Source organism: Triticum aestivum, chromosome 5B, assembly GCF_018294505.1.
Source record: "Triticum aestivum cultivar Chinese Spring chromosome 5B, IWGSC CS RefSeq v2.1, whole genome shotgun sequence".
NCBI lineage: Eukaryota > Viridiplantae > Streptophyta > Magnoliopsida > Poales > Poaceae > Triticum > Triticum aestivum.
The window spans coordinates 656,915,842-656,942,319 of record NC_057807.1 but is presented as its reverse complement, the minus strand read 5'-3'; the positions used below and the strand labels follow the sequence as shown (position 1 = coordinate 656,942,319).

Sequence of the window (26,478 nt, the reverse complement as noted above, 5' to 3'; positions counted from 1 at the left end):
CAGCGGTGTAAAAGACTTCGACAAAAAATGGATTGGGCCAGTCCGTTTGTGCGTTGTGGAGCGCGGTGAACCTATCTTGGAAATCACACCAGTTAATGTGTAGCTTGTCCCAGCACCTCCTACTGGATGGGCAGTTGAAAACCATATGCTCAGGAGTCTCATCTACATTGTGCCCGCAGAGAAGACATGTGAAGTCATCACCAATGTTATAGTGTCTTCTCCGAAGCATATCACGTGTATTGAGCCTATCTTGCAGTAGCAGCCACCCGAATACTTTTATCTTCATTGTACAGTTAGATTTCCAAAGCTTCCTGAATGTCGGGTGAGTTGTTGCAGTGTTAAAGTAATTGTTGTAGTAATCTTTTGGTCTATAATCTGCATTGCCCCCGATGTAACGCCAGACGTCAGTCATTGTTGTTGATGAGTTTATTTCAAACGAGGCCCGCTGAATATCTAGCACCTCACTATGAGCCAGAGGAGACAGTGGTAGTTGAAAGGTTTCATGCAGATCCGTGGTGGCCCAGAAGTCAGCAACCATCATGTCTTCATGCAAAGTAAAGGAGAAGGCACGGGGATGCGATGCATGTAGCACGTCGGTGGACCACAAATCTTTCCAGAGCAGTGTGGTCGAGCCATCCACCACTTGACATGAGGAAGTGTCTTCTTCATGCCCCAGACGAGGGATCGATCCATAGAGCAATGGCGGGAGCGTCACAAGAAGTAGATGACCAGATGATTGTTTCTCCTACTTTAGAATGCATGCAATTGTTTATCGAGGTGTGTGCGAATGATCTGTATAGTCACTTATGTAATTGGATGTTTATTTCAGTTATATATATGCATGTTATTCTTCTGTAGACAAAGCAAATCACACGACTTATTAGCAGCAATCGTCTGTGTTATTATTGGTCTTCGCACACATTTCTGATCACGGACCTGTTTGCTGCGTATCACACACATCTTGTTCAGTTGAACCATTTCCATTGTGTTGCGCAATAAAGGCTGCAAACAGGGATCTACAGCAGCAAGGTCTATTGAGGTCTTTGTATTGTAATTTTTGACATTTTTTGTTTTTTGAACACATGTTGATTGGCTTGAAGAAGGTGTATCTCATTACTTTTTGATAATTGTTTATTCGCAAGCAACTAGTTCGCATTTTTCAAAGTTTTTTGTACGAACAGAATCGCACACGAACTTACTATAGTAACCGTCTGTGTTCTAATTTCTCATAGCAAACAGTTCATCCGAGTGGGTTGTTTGCTGCGTATCACACACATCTGGTTTACACGAATCATTTGTGTTCTTTTGGCTGATCGCAAATGCCGCATATCACACACATCTTGTTAAGATGAACCGTTTCCGTTCTCTTGCCTAATAGAAAACAGTTTATCTGAGTGAACCGTATGTTGTATATCACACACACCTTTATCTGGCTGACCTTTTCTGTTGCATTCCCTAATAGCACACAGTTCATCAAAGCAACATGTATGACGTATATCGCACACACATTGATATGGCTGCCAGTTTCTGTTGTTCTTCCTCATCGCAAACAGTTCTGCTGGATCAACCGTATGCCCAGAATCCCACATACAAGTAAAATTTGAACCGTGTTTGATGTCTCTGCCATCGCAAACATTTTACACCTTTTTGACGGGTTTTTTACACCACCGTTTGCGAATATTGCATCGCACACAGTTTTGTCGAAGGGTCTTTGATCGTAGTGTCACGTTAGCAGCATCCTGCAGTAGTGAATGCTCTTGGATCTCTATGAAGCAGGTGTTTGGATTAGTCATGCATTACCTGAAGGACTGTACAAAAGCCTTCAAGGATCTAGAGGAGGCAGGTTGTTGGAGTTCCACAATATGATCTGAAGAAAACGGAAAAATCCTATAGAGATGGAACCAGACTGACGACCTGCAAACAAGGCTTTGGTTCTCTGCCATGGGCTAAGGCAGTCCAAGGGGCTGAAAGTCCAACTAATCCCCGGGTGGTTCCATAACAACATATAGCTAATTGAACTAGTATCCATTCAAGTTGAATATTTCAGAAAGTTTAGTGATTGGCATGGCATGGACTAGAGATGTGGACCCCTCAAAATGCGAAGGACAAAGATTGGCAAAAGCTCAAGACTCTTCATTTTCATTTTAGTGATCCAAGATCACATTGAGTCTATAGGAAAGCCAATACTATTAAAAGGGGATGAGGTGTTGCTTAATGGTCTACTTGCTCAAAGTGCTTAGTGATATTGCTCCAAAACCCTCAGCCACTTTCCCATTTCCACATATGTCCAAAACCCAAAGTCAAACTCGGCCCCACCGATTTGATCTATCCGGCGCCACCGAGTTCAATTGACATAGCCACTGCCAGAAACCCTAGACAATTCGGTCACGTTGATACGGATCTCGGTCTCACCGAGATGGCCTTGCAAACTCTCTGTTTCCCTTTGTAACATTTCAGTCTCACCGAAATGAGCAATCGGTCCCACCGAGTTTGCTTGACCAACTCTCTGTTTGCTCCTCGCTGAAATCGGTCTCACCGAGTTCAGGCAATCAGTCTCACTGAGATGAGGTTTTGCCCTAGCCCTAGCACATCGGTCCCACCGAGTTGATCCAATCGGTCCCACCGAGATTCCTAACATTCACATTTTGAACTAAATCGGTCTCACCGGGTTCTTCTATTCGGTCGGACCGAGTTGGGTCAAATGTGTGTAACCGTTGGATTTTGTGTGGAGGCTATATATACCCCTCCACCCCCTTCTCCATTTGAGAGAGAGCCATTAGAACGGGCCTACACTTCCACTTCTTATTTTCTGAGAGAGAACCACCTACTCATGTGTTGAGACCAAGACATTCCAATCCAACCACAAGAATCTTGATCTCTAGCCTTCCCCAAGTTGCTTTCCACTCAAATAATCTTTCCACCATAGCAAAATCTATGAGATAGAGTTGAGTGTTGGAGAGACTATCATTTGAAGCACAAAATCAAGGAGTTCATCATCATCACATCATCTATTACCTTTTGAAGAGTGGTGTCTCCTAGATTGGTTAGGTGTCACTTGGGAGCCTCCAACAAGATTGTGAAGTTGAACCAAGGAGTTTGTAAGGGCAAGGAGATCGCCTACTTCATGAAGATCTACCCGAGTGAGGCAAGTCCTTCGTGGGCGATGGCCATGGTGGGATAGACAAGGTTGCTTCTTCGTGGACCTTTCGTGGGTGGAGCCCTCCGTGGACTCACGCAACCGTTACCCTTCGTGGGTTGAAGTCTCCATCAACGTGGATGTATGATAGCACAACCTATCGGAACCATGCCAAAAATCTTCGTGTCTACATTGCATTTGCCTTCTCCAAACCCTTCCCTTTACCTTCATATGCAATGTTTTACTTTCCATTGCTACACTCTTAGAATTGCATGTGTAGGTTGATTGCTTTACTTGTGCTAAGTTGCTAAAATTTGCCAACATTTAAAATTGGGAAAAGGCTAGATTTTTATTTGGTCAAGTAGTCTAATCACCCCTCCCCCCCTCTAGACCTACTTTCGATCCTACAAGTGGTATCGGAGCTTCGATCTCCATTTGCCTTGATTTCCACATAGCTTTGGTGATCATAGCCTTGGTTTCACAACCTAGGAGAGTATGGCGTCTAGCGAGGGAAATTACCACCATAGAGGTCCTTACTTTGATGGTATAAATTTTGCTAGTTTGAAGCATACGATGAAAATGCATATTCTTGGTCATAACACTGCCGTTTGGTCTATTGTGTGTATTGTCTTGCAAGGTGAATACTTTGAGGATGGAAGATAACCGGATCGTGAAGCGTTCGCGGAAGAATTGAAGATGTTGCAATACAATGCTCAAGCTTGCGATATTCTCTTCAACGGATTGTGCCCCGGAGAATTCAACAAAACCAGCCGCCTTGAGAATGCAAAGGAAATTTGGGATACTTTGGTTGATATGCACGAAGGTACTGAGTCCTTCAAGGAATCCAAATTGGATATGCTTTAAAGTCAACTTGACAAGTTCAAAATGAAGGATGGTGAAGGAGTCGCTGAGATGTACTCTAGGCTTGATCTCATCACAAATGAGATTGCCAGCTTAGGAAGCGAAGAGATGACCGATAGATTCATCATCAAAAAGATCCTAAGAGCCTTGGATGGAAAATATAATACTGTGTGCACCTTAATCCAAATGATGCCCAACTACAAAGATCTCAAGCCAACGGAAGTTATTGGTAGAATTGTTGCTCATGAGATGTCACTCAAGGATAAGGAAAAGCTCCACAACAAGTCAAGTGGTGCTTACAAAGCTTCATGTGATGCTCCTACCACTTCAAGTGAGAAACAAGTCTTCAATGAAGAATTGAGCTTAATGGTGAAGAACTTCAACAAATTCTACAAGAGTAGAAACAAAGAGAGAAGTTCCAAGTCAAGGTCCTACAATGACAAAAGATTTTCTAGTCGTGATCGCAATTGCTACAATTGTGGGAGACCCGGACACTACTCCAATGAGTGTACGGCTCCCTACAAGAGAAGAGAAGATTCGCCTAAAAGGAGAAGTAAAAGAGATGAATCACCACCAAGAGAGAGAAGGAGTATAGGTGATCGTTATGAACGAAGACCCTCTTGTAGAAGCAAAGATTTGGAAAGGAAGGACAAGTCATCAAAGAGATACACAATACGAAGACATCAAGCTCACGTTGATGAATGGGTATCCGGTCCCGACTCCGACAACTACTTCGGGAGAAGTTATCACTCTAACTCCGAATATACTCAAGATGAAGGTGTTGCCGATCTTGCACTTGTGTCATCCAACTCCTACGACATATTTGACTCACCAAATGAGGGAATTGGAAGATGCTTCATGGCTAAAGTCCCTAAGGTATCACACACCAAGTATGTTGATTTCAATAGTGATGATGATTTACTTGTTGACAACACTAGTGATGAAAACTATGATGAAACTGATATTAATCATGCTAATCAAGATGAAACGAATGACAATGATAAGAAGGAGATTGAGCATCTAACTAAAGAACTAAACACTCTTAAGTTAGCTCATGAAACTACTCTAGAGGATCATCGAAAGCTTTTAAAGACTCATGAGAAGCTACACTTTGAGAAGCTCAATTTAGAGCAAGAGCATGGGTTCTTGAAAGCAATCAATGGTGATCTTATAAATAAAAGTTCTTCTTACATTGCCAAGCATTTGCTCTTATATGCCACAAGTAAAATCTAGCAATAACAGCAAGAAATATTCTTCTTCTAGTAGTAACAATAATCATGTTAAATCCAATATTGTTGCTTCTAGTAGTCCTCTTGATTCCACTAATGATTCTCTTAGCCAAGTTACACTTGAGCAAGAAAATAGCTTATTGAAGGGAATTATAGAGAAAGGTGTTTCAAGTATCCTTGCCGGAAGTAAGCCATTTGAGGAAATTGTACGCAATCAAGGAAGGCACCGGAAGAATAAAGGTGTTGGTTTTGAATGAAATTTCAATACCAATGGAGTTGAGTGGGAATAAGATCAATATCCCAAGACGAAGTTTTTTCCTCAACAAGAGAAGTATGAACCCACTTCTTTCAAGGGAACACAAGCTCAAGATGATATTCCACCACAAGACTACAAACTAAAAGGCAAGGACAAGCTTCAAGAAGAGATTGATTCATTTGAACAAGCTCCTAAGGCCATGGTCAAGTGGGTTCCCAAGACTACATCAAGTTCTTCTTCATCAAGTACGACTACAACTCCAAGGATTCCCATCAAGTTGATGTGGATCCCAAAGAAGAAGAACTAGAGAGTTCTTGATGGTGACTCCGCCAACATACTTCACTCATATTCACTTTGTCAAGGACAAGTGCAATCAACTTCCATATCTTGCACTACTTCAAGGAGTCACAAACCCTCTTGTTGGTAAGACAAGGGACAAGGTAACCTAATGCTTTCATGGACATCATCATATGTGTATTTCACTCTATTTCTATGGATATCCCTGTGTGTTCCTTGTGGGACTAACCCATGTAGGTATTTAAAGTGCAACTCACTCCAATGGATTGCTCCAAATGATCTACATCAACATTGAGCATCCACATCTTCAACACCTACATGAAGTCATCATCGACAAAACCCAAGGTTAGTTCATCCTTCTAAGGGGGGATATCACATCTAGGGGGATCTTTGCTGTAAGAATTGAGCTAAAGAAACTCTAAAGGTGTGAGCAAAACAATGCTTTATGTAAAAGTGGTAACCCCGCTTGTGCTTAAATGATGATTATGGCCTATGATCAAATGTTCTCATTTGACTCCTAAGTCAATATACTCATATATAGATGACCTAGTCATCGCCAATTGCTTGATAGATGTTGGAGTATTTGTGCATGCTTTGCCACATGTTTTATTTGCCATCTTATTGTGTGAGCATGTTGGTTGCATAATTTTCTCCATTCGAGGGCATCCATTTGCTGATTTGATTGTTTGGTTTTTCTTTTTGCCAAATGGATGGACAAGAATGCCTAAGTACTCCCTCTAGCTATCTGTTCTTTTCTCGTCTCAAACTCTATTCTTGCTGCATCACAAAGTTTTAAAAAGTCGAATTTGGACCCTCCGGGTGAGGAGCACTCGGAGCCACTGATCCGTCAAGGGCTTAACTTCCAAAACCTCTTGATGCATCTCGGTCAGACCAACTCACTCCTACTCGATCTCACCGAATTCATTAAGTTGATCTAGGTTTTCACCTCGGTGCAACCGATTTGAACAATTCGATCACACCAAGTTGCAGCAACTGCTAGCAGTTTTGCATCTCGGTGCCATCGAATCGTTCCACTCTGTCACACTGATAATGACTGGGTATATACCGCAGGTTGAAAATTTGGAAATTCCTCCAAACACTCAACCGCGCCTCCCAGCTCTGCCGCCCCCTTGGTCTTCGGATCGTCGCTGTCGTCGCTAGTGACCTCTTGCCGCTGGTCTCCGCCGCCGTCAACAAGATTCTCACCGTCGTTGCCACCATAGCAAGTTCGTCACCAAGTTAGGATACGGACTTGACCTCTTTATGCATTCTATTATTCTGATACTTGCACAAAGATCATTGCCATTGTTCCTCCCATGTATGAGATCAATCTATCCACCAAAAGAATCCATTAGAATAGATTTGATGCAAAAACTTAGGGTTTGGTTTTTGGCGAACTCATCTCGGACAGACCGATCTGAGGATCTCGGTCACACCGATTTGGCCTTGGCCATTGCACAAGTACAACTCAGTCTGACCGAAGTGTACTAGTCGGTGCAACCGAAATCACTTTCTCTATGAAACCCTAGCACCTCGGGGTCACCGAACTACATTTTAGTCTGACCGAAACTGTGTGTTTAGACTCTGTTTATGCTTCGATGACACCGAGTTTGTCAAATCGGTAGCTCCGAAATGCTCTCTGCAGAAAACTAAAATTAAGTTTTTGTATCAATATTTTTGCAAAATAGTTGTACTTTGTGATGCTCATCCACTCTATCTATACCCAACTATTCATAGGGTCAAATTCAGCTATGTCAGAGGGCAGTGATAGTCAGAACAAGTCTGAGGAGAATGTCAACCTTAGTGAGGGCACTAGTCCCTCCAACAGCAATTATGATTAGGGGAGCAGAAGAACCCCTAGCAACTTGCCCAAGGCAGCAACCAGGAAAAGGAAGAAGAGAACTTCAGAATCTGAGGATGAGGATTTTGTTGTTGAGGAGGAGGTGACCTCCGAGAAGAATGTACTCAAGAAGGAGTATGTTGCTGCTTCTGCCATAAAGCCTGGAATGTAGGTGAAAGCTCATGCTAGGAGGAAGCCTATGTAAAAATCCAGAGCCTCCACTCAAGGAACCATGGAGTCCACTCTTGAACCTAGAGAGGAAGAGGCTGATGGAGGAAAGAAGAGGAAGGAGAGAGTCAGAAAGACCATTGCCAGAGTCATTGGAAAACCGTCTATGATGAGAGATTCTGATGAAGAACAGGAGGAGGAAGAGCCAGTTGCCCCTCCACCAAAGACTCAAAAGATTATGGGGGATGCCATAAGGACTGGGGCTGCTCCATCTAAGCCCAAGTCTGCCCCTAAGCCTTCACCTCAAGCTCAAGCTCAAGCTCCAAAACCATCTGCACCAAAGAGATCCACCAGGAACATCCCTGCTGCTGAGAAGAACAAGGCCCCGGTGCCTGAAGTTCAAGAAGAAGAAGGGCAACAAGCGCTCAGAAAACTGAAGCCCAAGATTCCAGATCGTAGTGATGATCATCTTGTGGCAGAAAATATGAAGCTAAGGAATGATTCAGGTCTGAGACTCTGGAGATAGACTGATCCCTATGCCACTAGGAGGAGAACTGATGTAGACTATTGTTTCCACACCAATAAGCTCCAGGAAGAAGTTGAGGACAAGAATGGCAGACCTACCACAGATACTTTCTAGAGAGTGCCAAGGGCACAAATGTCTTCAGCAGTGCCAGTTGTCAGTGACACCAGCACCTGCAGCAACTGCCACGATTGCACCTCTAGTTTCAACTCCTCCAGCTCCACAGACCTCTGCCGAAGCTTTTGCAGATGGACTCCTCTCCACGCCATCTATGCACACCGGAGCAACCAGCCCGAAGACCCCTTCAGGACCTCACAGAGATCGTGCCTAGAGTGTCGTATAGCACTATGCATTTTCAAGTTTTTTGGTAACTTGTTGCCAAAGGGGGAGAAAGTGTATAGATCATTAGGCTTAGAGAGAGAGAGAGAGAGAGAAAGAGAGAGAGAGAGAGTGTGTGTGTGTGTGTGTGTGTGTGTGTGTGTGTTTTGCCTTTTGTTGGTTTTATTTGCCTCTCTTGCTACTTTGATCATTTGTTTGTTTGATTCATATGCTACTACTTGTGTTATGCTCATAAGATACTCCTGTGATCATGTGTTTGTTCATACTATGCCTTAATGTGTGCTTGCATGATGATATCTATGATATTTGTGTATGATCAATCATGTTTACCCTTGGTGATGAGTGCATGTTATTTAACTATTATCATTTTTTAGCGCTCCACCAAGATGTATGTGACATGGAAGAGTGACCCACGATCCTAATCGGTTGTGCATTTGCATTCAAAAGAAAATTTTAAATAACGCAAAAATTTAGGGGGAGCTCTTGCTTATCACATACTTCTCAAAGCAATGATGTATTTCATTCATATTATCATTTGTCAAAGCTTTGATCTATATGTTGTCATCAATTATCAAAAAGTGCAACTAATCCCCAGGTAGTTTTAGTAATTCATAACAACATATATCTCATTGAACTAATATTCATTCAAGTTGAGTATTTCAGATGATTGGCATGGCATGGATTAGAGATGTGGACCCCTCAAAATGCTAAGGACAAAGATTAGCAAAAGATCAAGCTTCTTCATTTTCATTTTAGTGATCCAAGATCATATTGAGTCTATAGGACAGCCAATACTATTAAAAGGGGATGAGGTGTTGCTTAATGGTCTACTTGCTCAAAGTGCTTAGTGATATTGCTCCAAAACCCTCATCCACTTTCTCATTTCCACATATGTCCAAAACCCAAAGTCAAACTTGGCCCCATCGATTTGATCTATCCGGCGCCACCGAATTCAGTTGACATAGCCACTGCCAGAAACCCTAGACAATTCGGTCACACCGATACGGATCTCGGTCTCACCGAGATGGCCTTGCAAACTCTTTGTTTCCCTTTGTAACATTTCGGTCTCACTGGAATGAGCACTCAGTCCCACCGAGTTTGCTTGACCAACTCTCTGTTTGCTCCTTGCTGAAATCGGTCTCACCAAGTTTAGGCAATCGGTCTCACCAAGATGAGGTTTTTCCCTAGCCCTAGCACATCAGTTCCACCGAGTTGATCCAGTCGGTCCCACCGAGATTCCTAACGTTCACATTTTGAACTAAATCGGTCTCACCGAGTTCTTCTATTCGGTCTCACCGAGTTGGGTTAAATGTGTGTAACTGTTGGATTTTTGTGGAGGCTATATATACCCCTCCACCCCCTTCTCCATTTGTGAGATAGCCATCAGAATGTGCCTACACTTCCACTATTCATTTTCTGAGAGAGAACCACCTACTCATGTGTTGAGACCAAGACATTCCAATCCAACCATAAGAATCTTGATCTATAGCCTTCCCCAAGTTGCTTTCCACTCAAATAATCTTTCCACCATAGCCAAATCTGTGATAGAGAGTTGAGTGTTCGGGAGACTATCATTTGAAAGCACAAGAGCAAGGAGTTCATCATCATCACACCACCTATTACCTTTTGGAGAGTGGTGTCTCCTAGATTGGTTAGGTGTCACTTGGGAGCCTCCAACAAGATTGTGAAGTTGAACCAAGGAGTTTGTAAGGGCAAGGAGATCGCCTACTTCATGAAGATCTACCCGAGTGAGGCAAGTCCTTCGTGGGCGATGGCCATGGTGGGATAGACAAGGTTGCTTCTTCGTGGACCTTTCGTGGGTGGAGCCCTCCGTGGACTCACGCAACCGTTACCCTTCGTGGGTTGAAGTCTCCATCAACGTGGATGTATGATAGCACAACCTATCGGAACCATGCCAAAAATCTTCGTGTCTACATTGCATTTGCCTTCTCCAAACCCTTCCCTTTACCTTCATATGCAATGTTTTACTTTCCATTGCTACACTCTTAGAATTGCATGTGTAGGTTGATTGCTTGACTTATGCTAAGTTTGCTAAACTCTGCCAACATTTGAAATTGAGAAAATGCTAGATTTTTATTTGGTCAAGTAGTCTAATCACCCCCCCCCCCCCCTCTAGACTTACTTTCGATCCTACAGGGGCGGCGCACGAGGGAGGCACACTGGAGTACCAGGACAAGAACCATCAAGAAGTTGATTTCATTCATGTGGTCTTCTTGGGCCGGTGAGTAGGGCTGCAAACGAGTCGAGTTCGAGCGAGCTGGATTAGGCTCAGCTTAGATTATACTAAAATTCGAGCGAGCTCAAACTGAGTGAAGCTCAAGGTCAAGCCATAGAAACTGGCTCGTGCTCAACTTGTATCAATCTCGAGCCGATCTCGAGCTAGTTTCGATCTAAATAATAAGATGATTTTACGAATAGGCAATTTTCAAACATTATAGCCAACAACACAATATTGAAAACCACTATAAAATTTGACTTATTCTCTCTCAACTAAAGACTAGCACTTGATAAATAGGGATCAATGAGCTAGAAAGATAGAAAAATGAAGGTGCGTCTGCTCTTAAACTTCGGCTGTGAATAATAGGATATTTCACATGACTGACCACGCATCATATTGAGGCTAAATTTGTCATGCTTAATAGGCCTCCGTGTTTCCTACTAGGTAGAATTGAGAAAAATTTGGCACAAAATATATGGCAATAAATTATCCTATTTCCTTTAAATATACATCAAGATTATTTAATATGACTATATGACATCGAGCTATCGCGCTAAAATTGAGCGAGCTAGTGTTGGCTCAAGATTAACTCGTTTCTCTATCGAGCCAAATAAAGTGTTCATACTCAGCTCATTTCTTTTCGAGTCGATCTCGAGTCGAGTCAAAATACGAGTTGATCTCAAGCGGCTCACGAGCCTCGAGCTTTTCTTGCAGCCCTACTGGTGAGGGTGTAGATTCAAATCTTCTGAAGGAGGAGGCTGGCTTTTGCTTAGGGGGACTATAATAAGGCATGCAGGGAACTGTTTCAACCCCTGTTTTGGTTTCCACTGTTGTTGTGGTACTCACATGGCTTCTCTTTCTTCAATGAAATTTGGAGCGCGGGGGTGGGGGTGGGAGCTGATTTTTGAAAAAAAAATCATTTTTCTCTATTACTTAAAAAGAATGTAAGGTTCCCGATTTATCTTTCTTCTCACCATCCTTCGTCCAACCTTCCTCATATACTAATCAATCACAATAATTTACGTACCTTAACCAATTTTACTTTAGTTTACTTAGTACCAAACATCTGAATTCAATATAAGTTAAATCACAGACATAATCTAATGAACATTTATTTACACAATTGTATACTATGGGCAGGTAAATCACTTCTGATCATAATATATGGTAAATCACGTACATTATTTGATGAACATTTATTTATACAATTGCATATTACAGGCAGATAAATCACAAGCTAACATACTAAAATATTTATATACCGTTGCAATGCACGGCATTGTTCTAGTATCATTTTATAAACCGATAAGATGAAATTATGGTACTCTCAGCACCCAACGTCGAAGTGACTCAGCCGGTTAGATTAAACAACGTCGAAACCCCGCCGGTTTGTAACCGCAGTCTCGGCCCGCCGGCGCGCGGCCGGCACGCTCGAGTTTTATATACCAGGTCATCAGCTCGGCGCCAAGTGTGCATCATCACCGTCCATTCCGACAGCCGGGTCCACGATGTCGTCCACCCCAGCCAGCAGCGAGCCCCATGACGCGCCGGCCGCCGACAGCAGCGTGCCGGCGTCGAGGTCGATCGCGGAGCGGTGGAAGATGGAGGCGGCGCCGGTGCGGGCGCGGCTGCTGCTCCGGGCCTTCGCGTGGCTCTTCTCCCTGCTGGCCCTCGTCGTCATGGCCACCGACGTGCACGGCCGCGGCGGCGCCCAGGACTTCAGCACCTACCCGGAATACAAGCACGTCGTCCAGATCCATCCATCGACCCCCGTCTCATCACCCGTCGCCTGATCTGACCCCTTTCTTTCACCTGTCGCGCAGCTACTGCCTGGGCATGTCGATCATCGCGCTCCTGTACGCCACGGCGCAGCTGCTGCGCGACGCGCACAGGCTCAGCTCTGGCCGGGACCTCGTCGCCGGGCGGAAGGCGGCCGCCGTCCTCGACTTCGCCGGAGATCAGGTACCAACCCCCAGCCAGATGTCTGTCAGTCTAACCACCTATATCGCCAACCGGCTTTGACCCAACAACCTGAACGTGCTTCCTGGTCTGAAACTTAATGGTGGCAGGTGGTGGCGTACTCGTTGATTTCTGGCTTGTCCGCGGCGGCGCCGGTGACGGACTACATGCGCCAGGCCGCCGACAACCTGTTCAACGACTCGGCCGCGGCCGCCATTAGCCTCGCCTTCTTCGCCTTCTTGGCCATCGGCCTCTCTGCCCTCATCTCTGGGTACAATCTTTCCCTAGAAGCCCTTGTTTAGCAGAAGCGCACACGATTCTCCCATCCCCTGTGTATGTCACCTAGGCTAAGTACCTGTATAATTGGATCAAATGAATACTCAGAATTTTGTAAAATTGTAAATCAATTTCCACATGGCATCAATCCAAGCGAGGGAATGATCACAGTGACAGCACGGTAACCCATTTCGCATTTCAAGATAAACCTACCACTCCCCACATTCCAAAATACTTGGGAGTACAAATCTATAATGCAAACAAGGGTTAAGAGAGGTTAACGATTTACAACAGACCTGAACAAATTGGTCTCCTAAGAACATGCCTACCTTCAACAGCCTTTTGCTGCCCGGGGAGGCAAGTATACACACAGTGAGGCCAAAAAGAATGCAGAGAAGAATGGCAAAAAAACATGAACATATGGGCATTTCCCTATACTATATATACAAGAGAGAGACAAGGCTAAGAATGTTAGGACCATAAGATGGCATGGCTGTGCACCCTGTCCAAGATCTTGCTGGTTTGGCACCTTTCTGCCAAGGAAAAAACAGCAGGAGGGCAAAATAATGGGTGCTCTATGTGTCGCTCCAATTATCGTCGTCTTCGTCGTCACTTCCCACCGCCTGATCCATAACAGAAACATACGTAAGAGACAAATAACTGAAAAGATGCTGACAGCAACATTGGAGGTGAACTTTAGATGGGCAACCTGGCGTATGGCATTCGCTTTCTCTATTATTGCAGCAACTCTCAGGTTTCCACTAGAGGCTCTAGCAGGGGCTCTAATAGATGTTGGTATAGCAGAACCCACTGGTTTCAGGTCAAAGGTCTGATCAAGTGCAAACAACAAACGAGTCAGGGAGACAGTGAGAGGATATATATGGCAAAAAGAAAGATACTTCGATTTACTAACCTTGTTCCTTATTTGCTCAAGCCACAAGTTTTTATCATTGGCATTTGGCTTATCTGCGGTGGGGGCAAGTTCTCCAACCTTGTTCCTTATCTGCTCTAGCCACAAGTTTTTATCATTGGTGTTTGGCTTATCTGTGGCGGGAGCAAGTTCTGAAACCTTGCGCATCTGCGAAAAATATAAATGGGGTTAGGGTAAACACAGGAAAGATAAGCAGAGCGCACACACGAGAATGTTCAAGAGGAAGGCAGACGAGTACCGTGCTTCGATCATGAGCAGCAACAGCATCAACAAGTGGATTTCTTGGGATATTTCTCACTGAAACTGGCTTTCTGGTTAACCGATAATCTGTGACCTCGGGTTCAAATCTGCTCCCTTCCGTTGATATTCCATAATTAGGATGAAGCATCTGAGGTCCAACAGTCCATCCCATCACTGGTGGCTGCTCAGCGTGTGCATAGCCGCCTTCATCAAAGTCACCAAGATATTTACTTATATTGCTAGGCCACGACGGGTTCGGCTGAAGTATACTCTCTGTGTCCAAATTATGATCACCATGGGGATAATCTTCAGATACCATTGATTCTGCAGTATGTGACTGGCCTTCAGACAGACCACCCTTGAGGTTATCCGCATCTTGTTCCGGTAACTGACTCTCCTGGGTGCCTTCTTCTAACACTGAGCCTGATGCAGTATGTTTTGTTGTGTCTAAAGGTAATCCTCTTGTGATTGACTGGTCTTTCAGATTCTTCTCCTCATCTGATGCATTTGAACTATGCTCCTCATTGTCTGGAGTCCCTGATAATGATTCACCGTGCTGAGATTGCTGGCAACTACCATTTTTGGAAACATGCCCTGGTGTTGAAGAGCTCACTTTGTGGAAATGCACGTTACGTGCAGCATTGTGATCATCCACCGTTTTGTCATCCTCAGATGCAGCTGGATCTGTAGAACTGAGATGCTCAGGGATGTCTGAAATATCTGAACACAAGAGGTGCTGTTGACGATCTTGCTGGTTAATTACATGTGCAGTGGCCCCACTGTCATTCAGATGTTCTTCAGCCTCCGATGGTGATGAAGTGATATGCCCCTGATGCTTGATGTTCCCACAAGCCTCTGAAAATGGCCTGTCATGTTCCCCTGGCAATCCAGATTCTACCCTTTGATCACTATTGTCCACCACAGAATTCTGATACCTCTCTTTGATATCTTGAGAGGAAACTGACGCTATTGGTTCTGCCATTCTGTCAAGTGAAACCAGGCCATTATCCATATCTTGACTCGATACAGGCAAAATAGAAGTTGTACTGCTTGCAGACTCAGGCACACGGTCTTTTTTACTCAGAAGTCCCAAACGAGGCCTTCCAAGCCTCCACTGAAGAGGGGGAAGAGGGGGTAGCTTCTGAGGATCTTCACTGCACACACTTTGAAACGGTTCAGGATGTGGTGGAACAGGTAAAACCCGATCGATTTCCTTGGTACTATGCATGCCAGAAGTAAAAGCCACTGTTGATCTCTCAGCTAGCGCGCTAGAATTCAAAGAACCCGGTGCAATTCGGGAATCAGATTCAGGTGAGCAATAGGATGCATTCTCTGCTTCCACTTGGACATTGCATGACGAAGATCCATCTAGTTGACCAACCCTGTCCTCACTCATGGGGCACGGAGCAGTTTGAAAATCCAATTCAGGGGATGCACATACTTCCCACCCTTGCTCTACCTCCATATCATGTATTGATGTGGAAGCACCTGGTACATCGATCCTATCATTTACTGAAGAATATGGAGCAATTTGGGCTGCTTCCACTTGGACATTGCATGACGAAGATCCATCTAGTTGACCAACCCTGTCCTCACTCACCGGGCACGTAGCAATTTGAGAATCCAATTCTGGGGATGCGCATGCTTCCCACCCTTGCTCTACCTCCATATCATGTACTGATGTAGCAGCACCTGGTACATCAATCTTATCATTTACTGAAGAATATGGAGCAATTCGGGTATCAAATTCAGGTGAGTAATAGGGTCCATTATGTGCTTCCACTTGGACATTGCGTGATGGAGTCCCGTCTAGTCTACCAACATTGTAATCACTTAAGGGACATGGAGCAAACTGAGGATCCAATTCAGGAGACGGACAAGTTTCCCACCCTGCCTCTGTATCATTTACTGATGTAGAAGCACCTGGTCCAACAATCTTATCATTTACTGAAGAATATGGAGCAATTTGAGAATCAGGAACACCAGAGATATGATCTTCCGACTCATTTTCTATCAATGCAGAACCACTCAAAGGAGGACAATCTAGTTCGTCTATTTTCTTGTTAGGCAGAGAACATGAAGCAATTTGAGAATCAAGTTCACTTGGAGCACAAACTTCTGCCTCCTTTTCAACAACAGCATTGCTTGGAGGGCCAGCAGGTTCTTCAGTCTTCTCACAAACGTAAGATGTAGCAATCTGAGAATCATTTTCACCTGTAAACTGGTCTTCTGACTCCTCAGCTTCAAGAGCAATCCTCAGAGGAGGGACATCTAGATCGTCAACCGCCTTATCCGTTGAGGAAGATGGAACACTTTGAGAGTTAGGTCCATCTAAGACACGTGAGTCTGATTCCTGGGTTGGAATAGGTTTCCTTAAAGGAAGGACATCCAGTTCATCCAAGCCACGTGCTCCTACCAACGGTTCCACTGGCAAGTTACTCGAGTGAGCATCCAATTCACCTACCTTTTCATTTATAAAAGCATGTGGAGGAAGGTTAGCACAGGGGTCCTGCTCTTCTTTCAGTGGAACAACCTCAGGCAAGGGACGTTGTTCCTGCTCTGATTTCACTGGAATGGAAAAGATATCCAGTTCAAGATTTTTCTCATCGCCGAAAGACTCGTGAGATCTCAAGTCAGAATCCACTGCCTGTTTCTCACCATCAGGAACTTTCATGGCGGATAAGGGCACGGTTGTCTCGCCTGTTATATCCCTGGCAGATGAACATTCAGCAAGTTGAGAATCCGGCTTAGAACAAACCACTTCCTGGTCTAATTCCGCTGACAGCACAGAGACAGAACTAGGGGAATCCGATACACTGACCACACAATCATTTGCAATATCGTTAGAATCTGAGGATGGTTTATAATCAAAGCCTTTTGTGTCAGCAGTAAAATCAATCTCATGGTATTCATGGCACAAGGATCTGAAGTCCTGTTCAATCATGACTTCTGACGGTAATGGTGCTTCATCAGGTGGAGTTGCAGGTTCCCAAAGAGAATCATCAAGTGGATACAGGTTCTCTTTTGCTTGAATGTTACACTGCTGGATTAGAAGTTCTGAGAGAAAATCATCTTCCTCTTCAGAGCAACATGGTTGATAGCTCATACTGGGCAAAGGATCAGTAGAGCTCACCATGTACCCAGGATCGACGAATGGGTTTGTGCCAAAAGAATCTTGACCAGATAACTCCCTCACCAAGTCTTGATCGACATCTGATAGTTGCTCCCACACCATGTTACTGTTAGGGCTTACTGTAACATCCTTGTCCAAATCACTCTGACATGGAACTTCTTCAGCAACTAGAGTGGTTTCTTCTGGTAATTCCTCTTGACAAGAATCTTCTGGAAAATGCGATCGTGGAACATATAGAATATCATCACTGCCACCCAGTGTTCCGCCTGACGTTTCTATTTCAATAGGCTGTGGAAGATTGGCTGTCTGCAGCATACTTTCTCTAAAGATATGTCCTCTTGAATCTTCTAGTGATCCAAGGTTTTCACAGGTAGCTTCAACTGCTTCAATGTCTTCCCTGAAAGGACTGGATTGCAATGGTATATCATGACTAGAATTTGTAGGCAGAACCTCTGCTTTCTCGGTATGTTTGGCACCATCAGTATGCTCCTCTTCAGAAGGTGTCATGTCATCATTAAACCTGCCGGTAGTCGATTCTTCTACAACCTCGGCATCAACCTCTGCTTTCTCGGTATGTTTGGCCCCATCAGTATGCTCCTCTTCAGAAGGTATCATGTCATCATCCAACCTGCTGGTAGTCGATTCTTCTACAACCTCAGCATCAACCAGAACTTCACTGTGCTCCACATTTTTTACCGTTTCAATGGATTCATGGTATTCCATGCAGGACTTGATTGTATCAAGTATAGGGGCAGTACTAGAAGCTGATGGGACATCAATCAACGATGATTTTGTATCATCATTCAATACTCGTGGAGATTGTTCCAGCATCTTGCTTGTATGAGCTTCTGTGTCATCTTGAAAAGTAGGTACAGATTCAGCAAGTCCTGGGATCGCCTGAATACTAGAGAAGTGCATGGGCACAACAGACGCCTGCATAGAATCTTCTTTGTGTGTGTCAAGCCTAACTGAACAGGGCCCTTTTTCCAGTGCAGCTATTTCTTGATCCTCTGTGATATGCTTATATAGATCTTCATCTGGTAAACAGTGTAATTCTTCAACCAGTTCACCGTGATCTGATTCATATGATGGATTATCCGATGTGATTGAATGAATAGGTATAACTCCTGAATCAAGCCCTACAAAAAATGTTCCAATAAACCGATGTAATACAGTAAACCACCAAGCTAAACAAATAATTTAAACAATGCGGAGGTGAAAGAAAAGCAAACGGTTGACTTACTGTCAGAATGCTTGTGGGTAACATCAGGATCCAAACTAGTTTGTGTTGTACTCGTATCAATTTCTGCAGGAAGCGCAACATTGTTGAACTCCAAGTCATTCATGTGCACAACAGGATCCATGTCTGGCAGTGATGCAACTTTGGTATCTGTTTCTTGGACAACTGTAGCTAGAGATGTGCATTCTTCAAACGGTTCCTTGGACGACTGTATTTGTTCTTGATTGTGTGTGCTACTCTGAAGTAACAAATCATCAGCATGTGGAACTTCAACTTCTCCACCAGCATGTGAAACATCATTGGGTTGTCCAGATATCGTAGAAGTACCATATACCACATTATTTTGGCCATCCTCCGCTGAGCGATATGCTATTTCGTGGTAATCACTGCTAATGCTAGCCAAACCTGGCAACACAATAACTATGTAAGGTCAAAGAGAAGAAAAAGAAAACTCATTGAGGCAATTTGGGTCTATCCAAACATATACAAGAAGATAGAAAGAATTACCATCCAAGCCACTAGATGTCTGGGATAACTGTTTTTCAGAACTAGGGATAGCACCAGCATGATAATCGTTGGAAGGGAGAAAAGACACCTCCTGGTTTTGTACACAGCCATTGAGATTAGTGTCAGTTTCAAAGTTACCATTGTCATCAGAGGTCACACTGGATGATGAGCTGACATCCATTAGATCAACATCGTTACAAGATTCTTTGTCGTTGATCCAATTATCACCACTCAATTGTTTGCAAGAATCTGAATCAGAGTCTGTATCTTTTGTGTCTGACACTGCAGAAGGAGAAGAGTCACTTAGCAGAAATGAGTCTGCACGGGTTGGTTCTGTGTCATTGCATGGATTGCTCAACCCTGATGACTGGTCTTCCGCAGGACCTAGTTCTGAAAACTGTACATCCAGCACACTTTCAGCTTCCTTGCCATCACAGTTCAAATTATCCACTTCCATTTCGGCACTGAGATTCTTTTGACTTTTCATGCTATGATCGGCTTCACCTTCTGATTCTGTATTAAGGGTGTCAATAAACTTGTCTTGATCACTACCAATATCATCAGGCCTGCAGGGATCATTGTCATGGTAAACAGGAACTACAGCCAATTGAAGTTTCTCTTCCTGCACTAACTGCAATGGACATCCCTTGCAGATCTGTTCCATTTCGAAATGTTCCTGTTGTGTTGCCAGAAATTGACCATCATCTACCTCAAGATGAATCGGCCCATTAATGGGTGCAGATGCAGTCACCAAAGTATCAGATTCGTCTACTGGGACAACCTTCGTCAGTTCATGTTTAGTAAAAGACTGAGCAGGGGCACTGAAATTGTCTAATTCTCCAAATGAAGATATAATTTCACTTGAGTCAGTTGACCTAAATTTTGCATGGAAGTTCCTTGCAGAATAATTTGACAAGATCTTCTGTTGTGATGAAATTACTTCTTGCAATTGTTCCCTGCAGATTCTGCTTATAGTTTTATTGTAAGAATCCCGTAAATGCCTGGATTTCAGTTTTGTTGTCCTTGGTGGAACTTTTCTAGAAGATCGATCCTTTGATGACGTAATTTGAGACCTGCAGGTTTTGCAACAAATAGTATTACATTGTGTCATGGTAAATACAGTCTAAAATCATTTCGAACTAAATTTCCCCTAGAATATAGGCTCCTTTGGGTGAATCTTATGCACATGACCAATCCAGTGGCCCTAAACTTACTCAGAGTTCGCAATAAGCAATGATTCGAGTGTTTCCCCTTTCCTTCGCATAGCCTTTTTCTGAAAGAGAAAGACTTCGGTAAGTTTCTAACTTCAAGGAAATTGTTCTGTTTTGACAAACATTAGGGACCGTGAAGATCCGCATATATTTAAACAGAGTAAATGATATGACGAACATACCACGGGTAAAGAACCGGTTCTACTCTCAAAAGTCCAAGGCAAGTTGAGATGATAACTTATTATCAGCTATTGATAGACGAAAAATGCAATTTCACTTGACAGCGCTTCAAAATCAATAAATACTACTGTGTGGCAGCTTTTCTTGCATCAATATTTTTTGTGTTGTCCAATTTGGATGAACCCGGATCTCAAGCTAAAGCTAAGCTCATGTGTTGTAACTTGTAAAGACGATTCTAAACTTCATGTGCTCATGGTCAATTTGGTAAAATACTACACGAGCATTTTCTAAATAGATAAGTTATTTAAGTTCATGAAGGATGTAGCAACTACCATCGCATTTTACTTGGAGGGGGCTCTCCCGGTAAAGTGTCTAGCACAAAGTGAAACTACCAGAGAAATGTTGGCAATAATTGAGAATGTATTACTTGCCTTTATCCTACGGGGCTTCTTCTCTCTTAAGTAATCCAGCTCAATCATGTTGGAGGTCTGTCCCATCTTAAAGAAAGATGGGTCTGAATATCGTTTTAAGGAGGCCCCAGCACCAGCAACATCGAACCTGAAGAACAATTCTGGTATTAAATTGCTGATAACACATCCATGGTATATACCCACATAAAAATACGGAAGCATCCACATACTTATCCAACGTGAATAAATGTGGTGGACCACGACATTCTTCATATGAATCCAAAATGAAACGAGGCATATCTCCTATTGTGATCAAATTCTGATTAAGCTGCAGATTTGAATGCCACTCAATACCTACAAGAGAATGCGCCAAGAACTTCAGATGTAAGAACCATAGCAGTACAAAATAGTAACCATAAAATGTGGTCGTTTTCCACTTTCAACTAACCATCATCATGTAGGTAAGTTGAATGGTCGGTCTGTGCTATGATTGCCTTCTCCACTGCAGGAAATTCTGCCTCTAGCTGCTGCAATCTAAGCATCAAACCATGCCCTCTAGAAGCAGTGGCCATCACATCTTCATGCAGGTCATGAAATATTTCTGCGGCGAACCTTTTTTGCACAAGGAAAACACGAAAGTTCTTCAGTACGAATGGAAAGAATGACATGTCCACTTCTAGAACAATGTTTTGGCAGACATATTAGAACATGGATGGAAGCATTGGCAGTCAACAAGATACACATCTACACTGCAAACTATTCCAACAAAAGTTCAAGAGGAAAGTAAAACTAACAACAAACCTGCTGAAAGCCAGTAGAAGTGTTAACATAACAATTCACATTTGTGTACTTCTAATTGGGAACATGATGGGTTAGGATAGAATTTATTTTTTCCAAAGAATGACTTTGTTTACTTGACCAAAATTTACATAGAGAACACTAGGAAATCTGGAGGCTACGATGAAAACACTATACCATCATCTAGGAAGCATGGGAACAAGGATACCAGAAATCCTATTATAAATTAACTCCATCCATAAATATCGAGGGCACTCTCATCTTAATCATAAGAATTTATTTTATGTTCTGTAATGAGATTCACAACAATGCTATACTTTGGCGGTTCTCCAGATAAATCCCATTTCTGACATCTGGAAAATGAAGGCCAGCATCTTTCTACTGCAACTCAAGAGCGTTACCAAACCTACCAAATTCTGACTTGTGTTCTGAAGTGCAAACCCAATGCTGTATCTGATAACTAGAATTCTTGTCAAAAGCAACAACCAACTGCAGCACGCGGAAGATGAATCTCCGCAAAAACCGCAAAGCGTGCGGTAGAGAACCAAAACCTGACGCGACGTGGGCATTAGCCCAGCTCACAACGCAGGGAAACAATTCCACTCCGTCAGAACTGAAAACGCCTCCTCCTCCTCCTTGTATGAATGGGGAAACAATTCCACACCCTCAAAGTCGAATGCGCTAAAGGCCGCCCAAATCGGACTGAAAAATTCCGAGGCGTATCCCTCAATAGTTCAGAATTCGGAGCAAAATGCTGCCCGTGAAGCGAATTCCCCAGCCAATTGATTACCTGGAACTGCGCAAACGAGACCAACCACCCGCCCAGAATGCGCGGAAACCTCCCTCAATCCTAAAAGGCATTAAACTAGACTAAACTCATAAAGTTATCTATCTACACATAGATACTCCCAAAAACAGTATCCGCCCAATTATTTTAATTCCTTTGCAGAATCGCACGCCGCGGCGAGGCCAGCCACGCAACAGGCTCGCGCACGAACCCCTCGCAGCAGGCGCAGAAGGAGGCGGAGGCAGGGGGTACAGTAGCGGCACTTACTCGGCGAGATCCCCGAGCTGGCGGAGCAGGCCGACGAGGCCGGCCATGGCGACGCCCTCGAGCAGCGCCTCGGGGTCATCCTCCTCCTCCGGCGCGTACAGCGCCGGATCCGCCAGCCCGTACTCGTTCCGCACCTGGTACCGTATCATCTCCGCGTCCGCCCCCGAGCCTTCAGGACTCCGCCACCATTGGAGGAGCGCCCGCCCTCCTCCTCCTCCTCCTCCGCCTTCCTTCAGGACAACTCCACTCGCAGCAGCAGCGCGTGAGCTCGGGTGGCCGTAGCGCGTGGAAAAGAAAAATATTCCGCCACTACTCGATTCAGTGTAGACGGGACGGGAGGAAGACGAGGTGGGGCGTCAGAGAAAGTGAGAACACATTCTTATCACGGGGCGGGCTCCCTGACACGTGGGCCCTCGTGCTCCCCCGCGGCGGCCCGTGACCCCTCCCCGGTTTGCGCCCACGCAGGGGCCGTCTACCCTCCTCGCTGCCGGGCGGGCCTGGCGTACGGTGGGGCCAGCAGGCCAGTGAGTCTCTGGGTAGGATGGGTTTCGACCGAAGTCGTTCTGGCCGCGTTGTCTGATTAGCGCAGGGATTAGTGGTTACACGGAGTAGATTACTAGTGACGGTGGTGGGGCCCGAGGCCGGATCGTGCTCAGCTGGGGGGAGGGGGAGTGGCTATTTATTCCTTCGGGCCAGTGACAGGGAGCGCTTGGAAGTTGGAAGCTCATCATCTCATGATTTGATTCGATAAGGCAGGCAGCAGGCAGGCAGCGACTGGGCTAGCAACAGCGAGTGGGTTGGGCGAGGCTCCAACCCAACCCAACCCAACCAAACATTTATTCGCGAGCCACAAATGCAGATGAGATTTGTTCTCCTCTCCGCGAGTGCATTACTCCCTCCGTTCGGAATTACTTGTCGCAGAGATGGATGTATCTAGACATATTTTAGTTCTAGATACATCCATTTTTGAGACAAGTAATTCTGAACGGAGGGAGTACATGTGTGTGGTCATCAGCAGAGGCACATGCCAGGGGTGCTGCCGTGCCGTACCGGCCTAAACTTATCATCCACGCAGGTTTATGTCAGGTGTCGCTTAATCGTGGAGTTAACATCAATCTGCGCTTCTAAAATGTCAAAGTTGGCTTCGTACATGTGCTGCTAACCGATAGCGCTCCGTGTTCAGACGCGTGTAGTGGAGCTGATGATACGTACAGGCACGGTGCGTGTGGGTCGGGCCATGTAACCGGGACAACTCCGAGGTCAATTTGATCGATCGGTCGATCGCTTCGAGCTGTTTCGGGGCCTCCACCCTTCCTGTTGATATGTCTGGCTTAAACTGTGCTTCACCTTTTCCCTTTTCGCCATGTGCGGAGTCAAACGCTTCTTAAATTCCCCTTGCGACCGATCGTAATTTATTCAGCTCAATCTGTTAAAGGTGTAGTACGCTTGTACCTAACTGGATGTGGACTGCGCCTTGAAAAACAATTTTCTTGGCTGCCTGCAATAATCAACCCCTGCATTTAAAATCGAAACAGACACGAGCAGTGCCAGTGCGTGCGTACGGGGCTCCACCCAGCTTATTAATCGCCTGACCCGGCTGATTCCCTCCCTAATCATCAAGCAAGCAACAAAGACTGTTGAGTCTTGAGTGTTGTTGAACGGAAAATACCTTTCACCGGCGTTGAGTGTTTGGCATGCCCGTCGTACGCATACGGTACAGTCCTTTGGATCGCCTCGCGTGCCCGTCCCAGCTTGACGCCAAACAAAAAGGTGTACGTACGTACGTGTTGCCGCTGGCTTGTCACCTTCTCCTTGTCGCTCCGATAAGCCAAGAGGAAATCCAGCCCAGTCCACTTCTGCCTTTTGCTGAATCCCACCAGCGATGGCATTCACGTGCTCGCGATAAACGGCAGAAATGACATATTTGACCTGAGGCAGAAATCAAATCATAAACTGACCTGGTCATGAAAAAATTTCATTCTGGTGACCCTTTAGTGTGGCGCCCGACAGCTGGGCGCCGCACCCTACTGTGCAGCGCACTTCCTTTGGGCGTCGCACATCCTGCCAGCGTGGCAGTCCTGGTTCAGTTGTGGCCCCACAGGCAGCACTGCAGCGCCTAAGACTTAGGCGCCACACCTGTAATGTGCGGCGCCTAGCTCTTGGGCGCTGCACAGTCTGTGTTTCACTTGGGCTGGCCCCACCCTCTCTCCCCTCCCACCCCCACCCCACACACCCCCACCCCACCCAAACCCTTAGACTTGCGATGATCTTCAGGATTGTTATCTCGCTTTCATCAACAAGCGGTTTTTCATATTGTTCAATGCATTGCTCAGACACAAGAAACTTGACCCCGGCGGTCAGGAGTTTCTCAATAGGAACATTGCCGAAAGAAATATGTGGGCACGTGCTTTCGATGAAGATGGCCGGAGGTACGGTCAAATGACAAGCAATATGGCAGAATGCTTCAATAAGGTGCTCAAGGGTGTACGTGCATTACCCGTGACGGCAATAGTTCAATACACATTTGACAAGATGAATGAATAATTTTTAAAGCACTCAATGGAGACTGATAAGCAGATTGATGGTGAGAACAAGGATAAGCACAAGTACAATTTCCCACCAAAGGTTGAAGAATGGTTGGAATTTCAATCACGAAAGGCAGACTCCGAAAAAGCTGTACTATATGACGACAACGAGTGGAAGTATGAGGTGAAAGAGCCCGGAGGAACCACAAACGATGGCCGCCAACACGGAGGCCGGGCTTTCAAGGTCTCCCTAACACGGTGTGATTGTAGCTGCATGAAGTCGGGAAACAAAGTCCTCGACACAACGTACCACATATACACACGAGCATGTGTCTGGATCAACGCCTTCAGCCACATCCATGGAGCGTTCTTGCCAGTGGAGTCAGGAAACAAAGTCCTCGACACAATGTACCACATATACACACGAGCATGTGTCTGGATCACATCATCAGTGGCATCCGGAGGGCACGACGCAAAGTTATTTTGAATCCACGTGAAAGTAGCTCCGGCTGCTTTCCTTTCCCTCTTCTTTTTCTCTTCTCCCTCCTCTACAGCAGCCTCGCCTCGGTAGGAGCCATACCGATAAGAGCAATCATCTGCTCGCGCCACCCATCAGAATCGGTGCTCATACAGAGAGGCCTCCCGTCGATAGCAAGACCAGTGATCAACGAGACATCCTCGAGCGTCACGGTCATCTCCCCAGTCCAAAGATGGAAACTGTGTGTCTCCGGCCTCCATCGATCAACAAGAGCGGGCACCAGTGGAGCGTTCAGATTCGGCGTGGACCGGCTGACCAACAGAATCCACGGGAGTAGTCCTGCCTGCTTGATGTACGGTGTGTACCGCTCGTCGTAAGGCATGGCAGGACCAGAGACCCCGTGATACCGAATCTTCAGAGGTTCAAGCTTCTGCAAAAAAACAAGTAATGACAAATCTTAGGGCATGTAAATTTCAACTAAAGGAAAATTTGCAAAAGATTTAGATTACTCATTATTACCTTATCCTTCTCGCGCATCATGTAGGACCGGTGTTGCACACCGTAGACATCGTCCAGAAGCCAAACCATCCTTACAATTTCAAACAATAATCATATATGAGTTCATCTACATCTCAAATATCGGTATAC

The 26,478-nt window shown here is 44.9% G+C and overlaps 2 protein-coding genes across 2 annotated transcripts; one reads left to right on the top strand and one right to left on the bottom strand.

The window, feature by feature from the left end:
• The first annotated feature begins 12,096 nt into the window (after positions 1 to 12,096).
• LOC123113949 (CASP-like protein 4B3) lies at positions 12,097 to 13,276 on the top strand. Its single transcript, XM_044535289.1, has 3 exons — positions 12,097 to 12,629; positions 12,712 to 12,850; positions 12,958 to 13,276. The coding sequence occupies exons 1-3, from the start codon at positions 12,397 to 12,399 to the stop codon at positions 13,147 to 13,149; spliced, it is 564 nt and encodes a 187-aa protein (XP_044391224.1). The 5' UTR covers positions 12,097 to 12,396; the 3' UTR covers positions 13,150 to 13,276.
• Positions 13,277 to 13,299: 23 nt separating this feature from the next.
• On the bottom strand, positions 13,300 to 23,166 carry LOC123113948 (SCAR-like protein 1). The gene is made up of 11 exons (XM_044535288.1): positions 22,828 to 23,166; positions 21,424 to 21,587; positions 21,206 to 21,329; positions 20,997 to 21,123; positions 20,389 to 20,447; positions 19,175 to 20,247; positions 18,671 to 19,072; positions 14,293 to 18,566; positions 14,037 to 14,201; positions 13,833 to 13,952; positions 13,300 to 13,746 (listed from the first exon to the last, which is right to left on the bottom strand). The coding sequence occupies exons 1-11, from the start codon at positions 22,974 to 22,976 to the stop codon at positions 13,699 to 13,701; spliced, it is 6,705 nt and encodes a 2,234-aa protein (XP_044391223.1). The 5' UTR covers positions 22,977 to 23,166; the 3' UTR covers positions 13,300 to 13,698.
• Between the last annotated feature and the right edge of the window lie 3,312 nt (positions 23,167 to 26,478).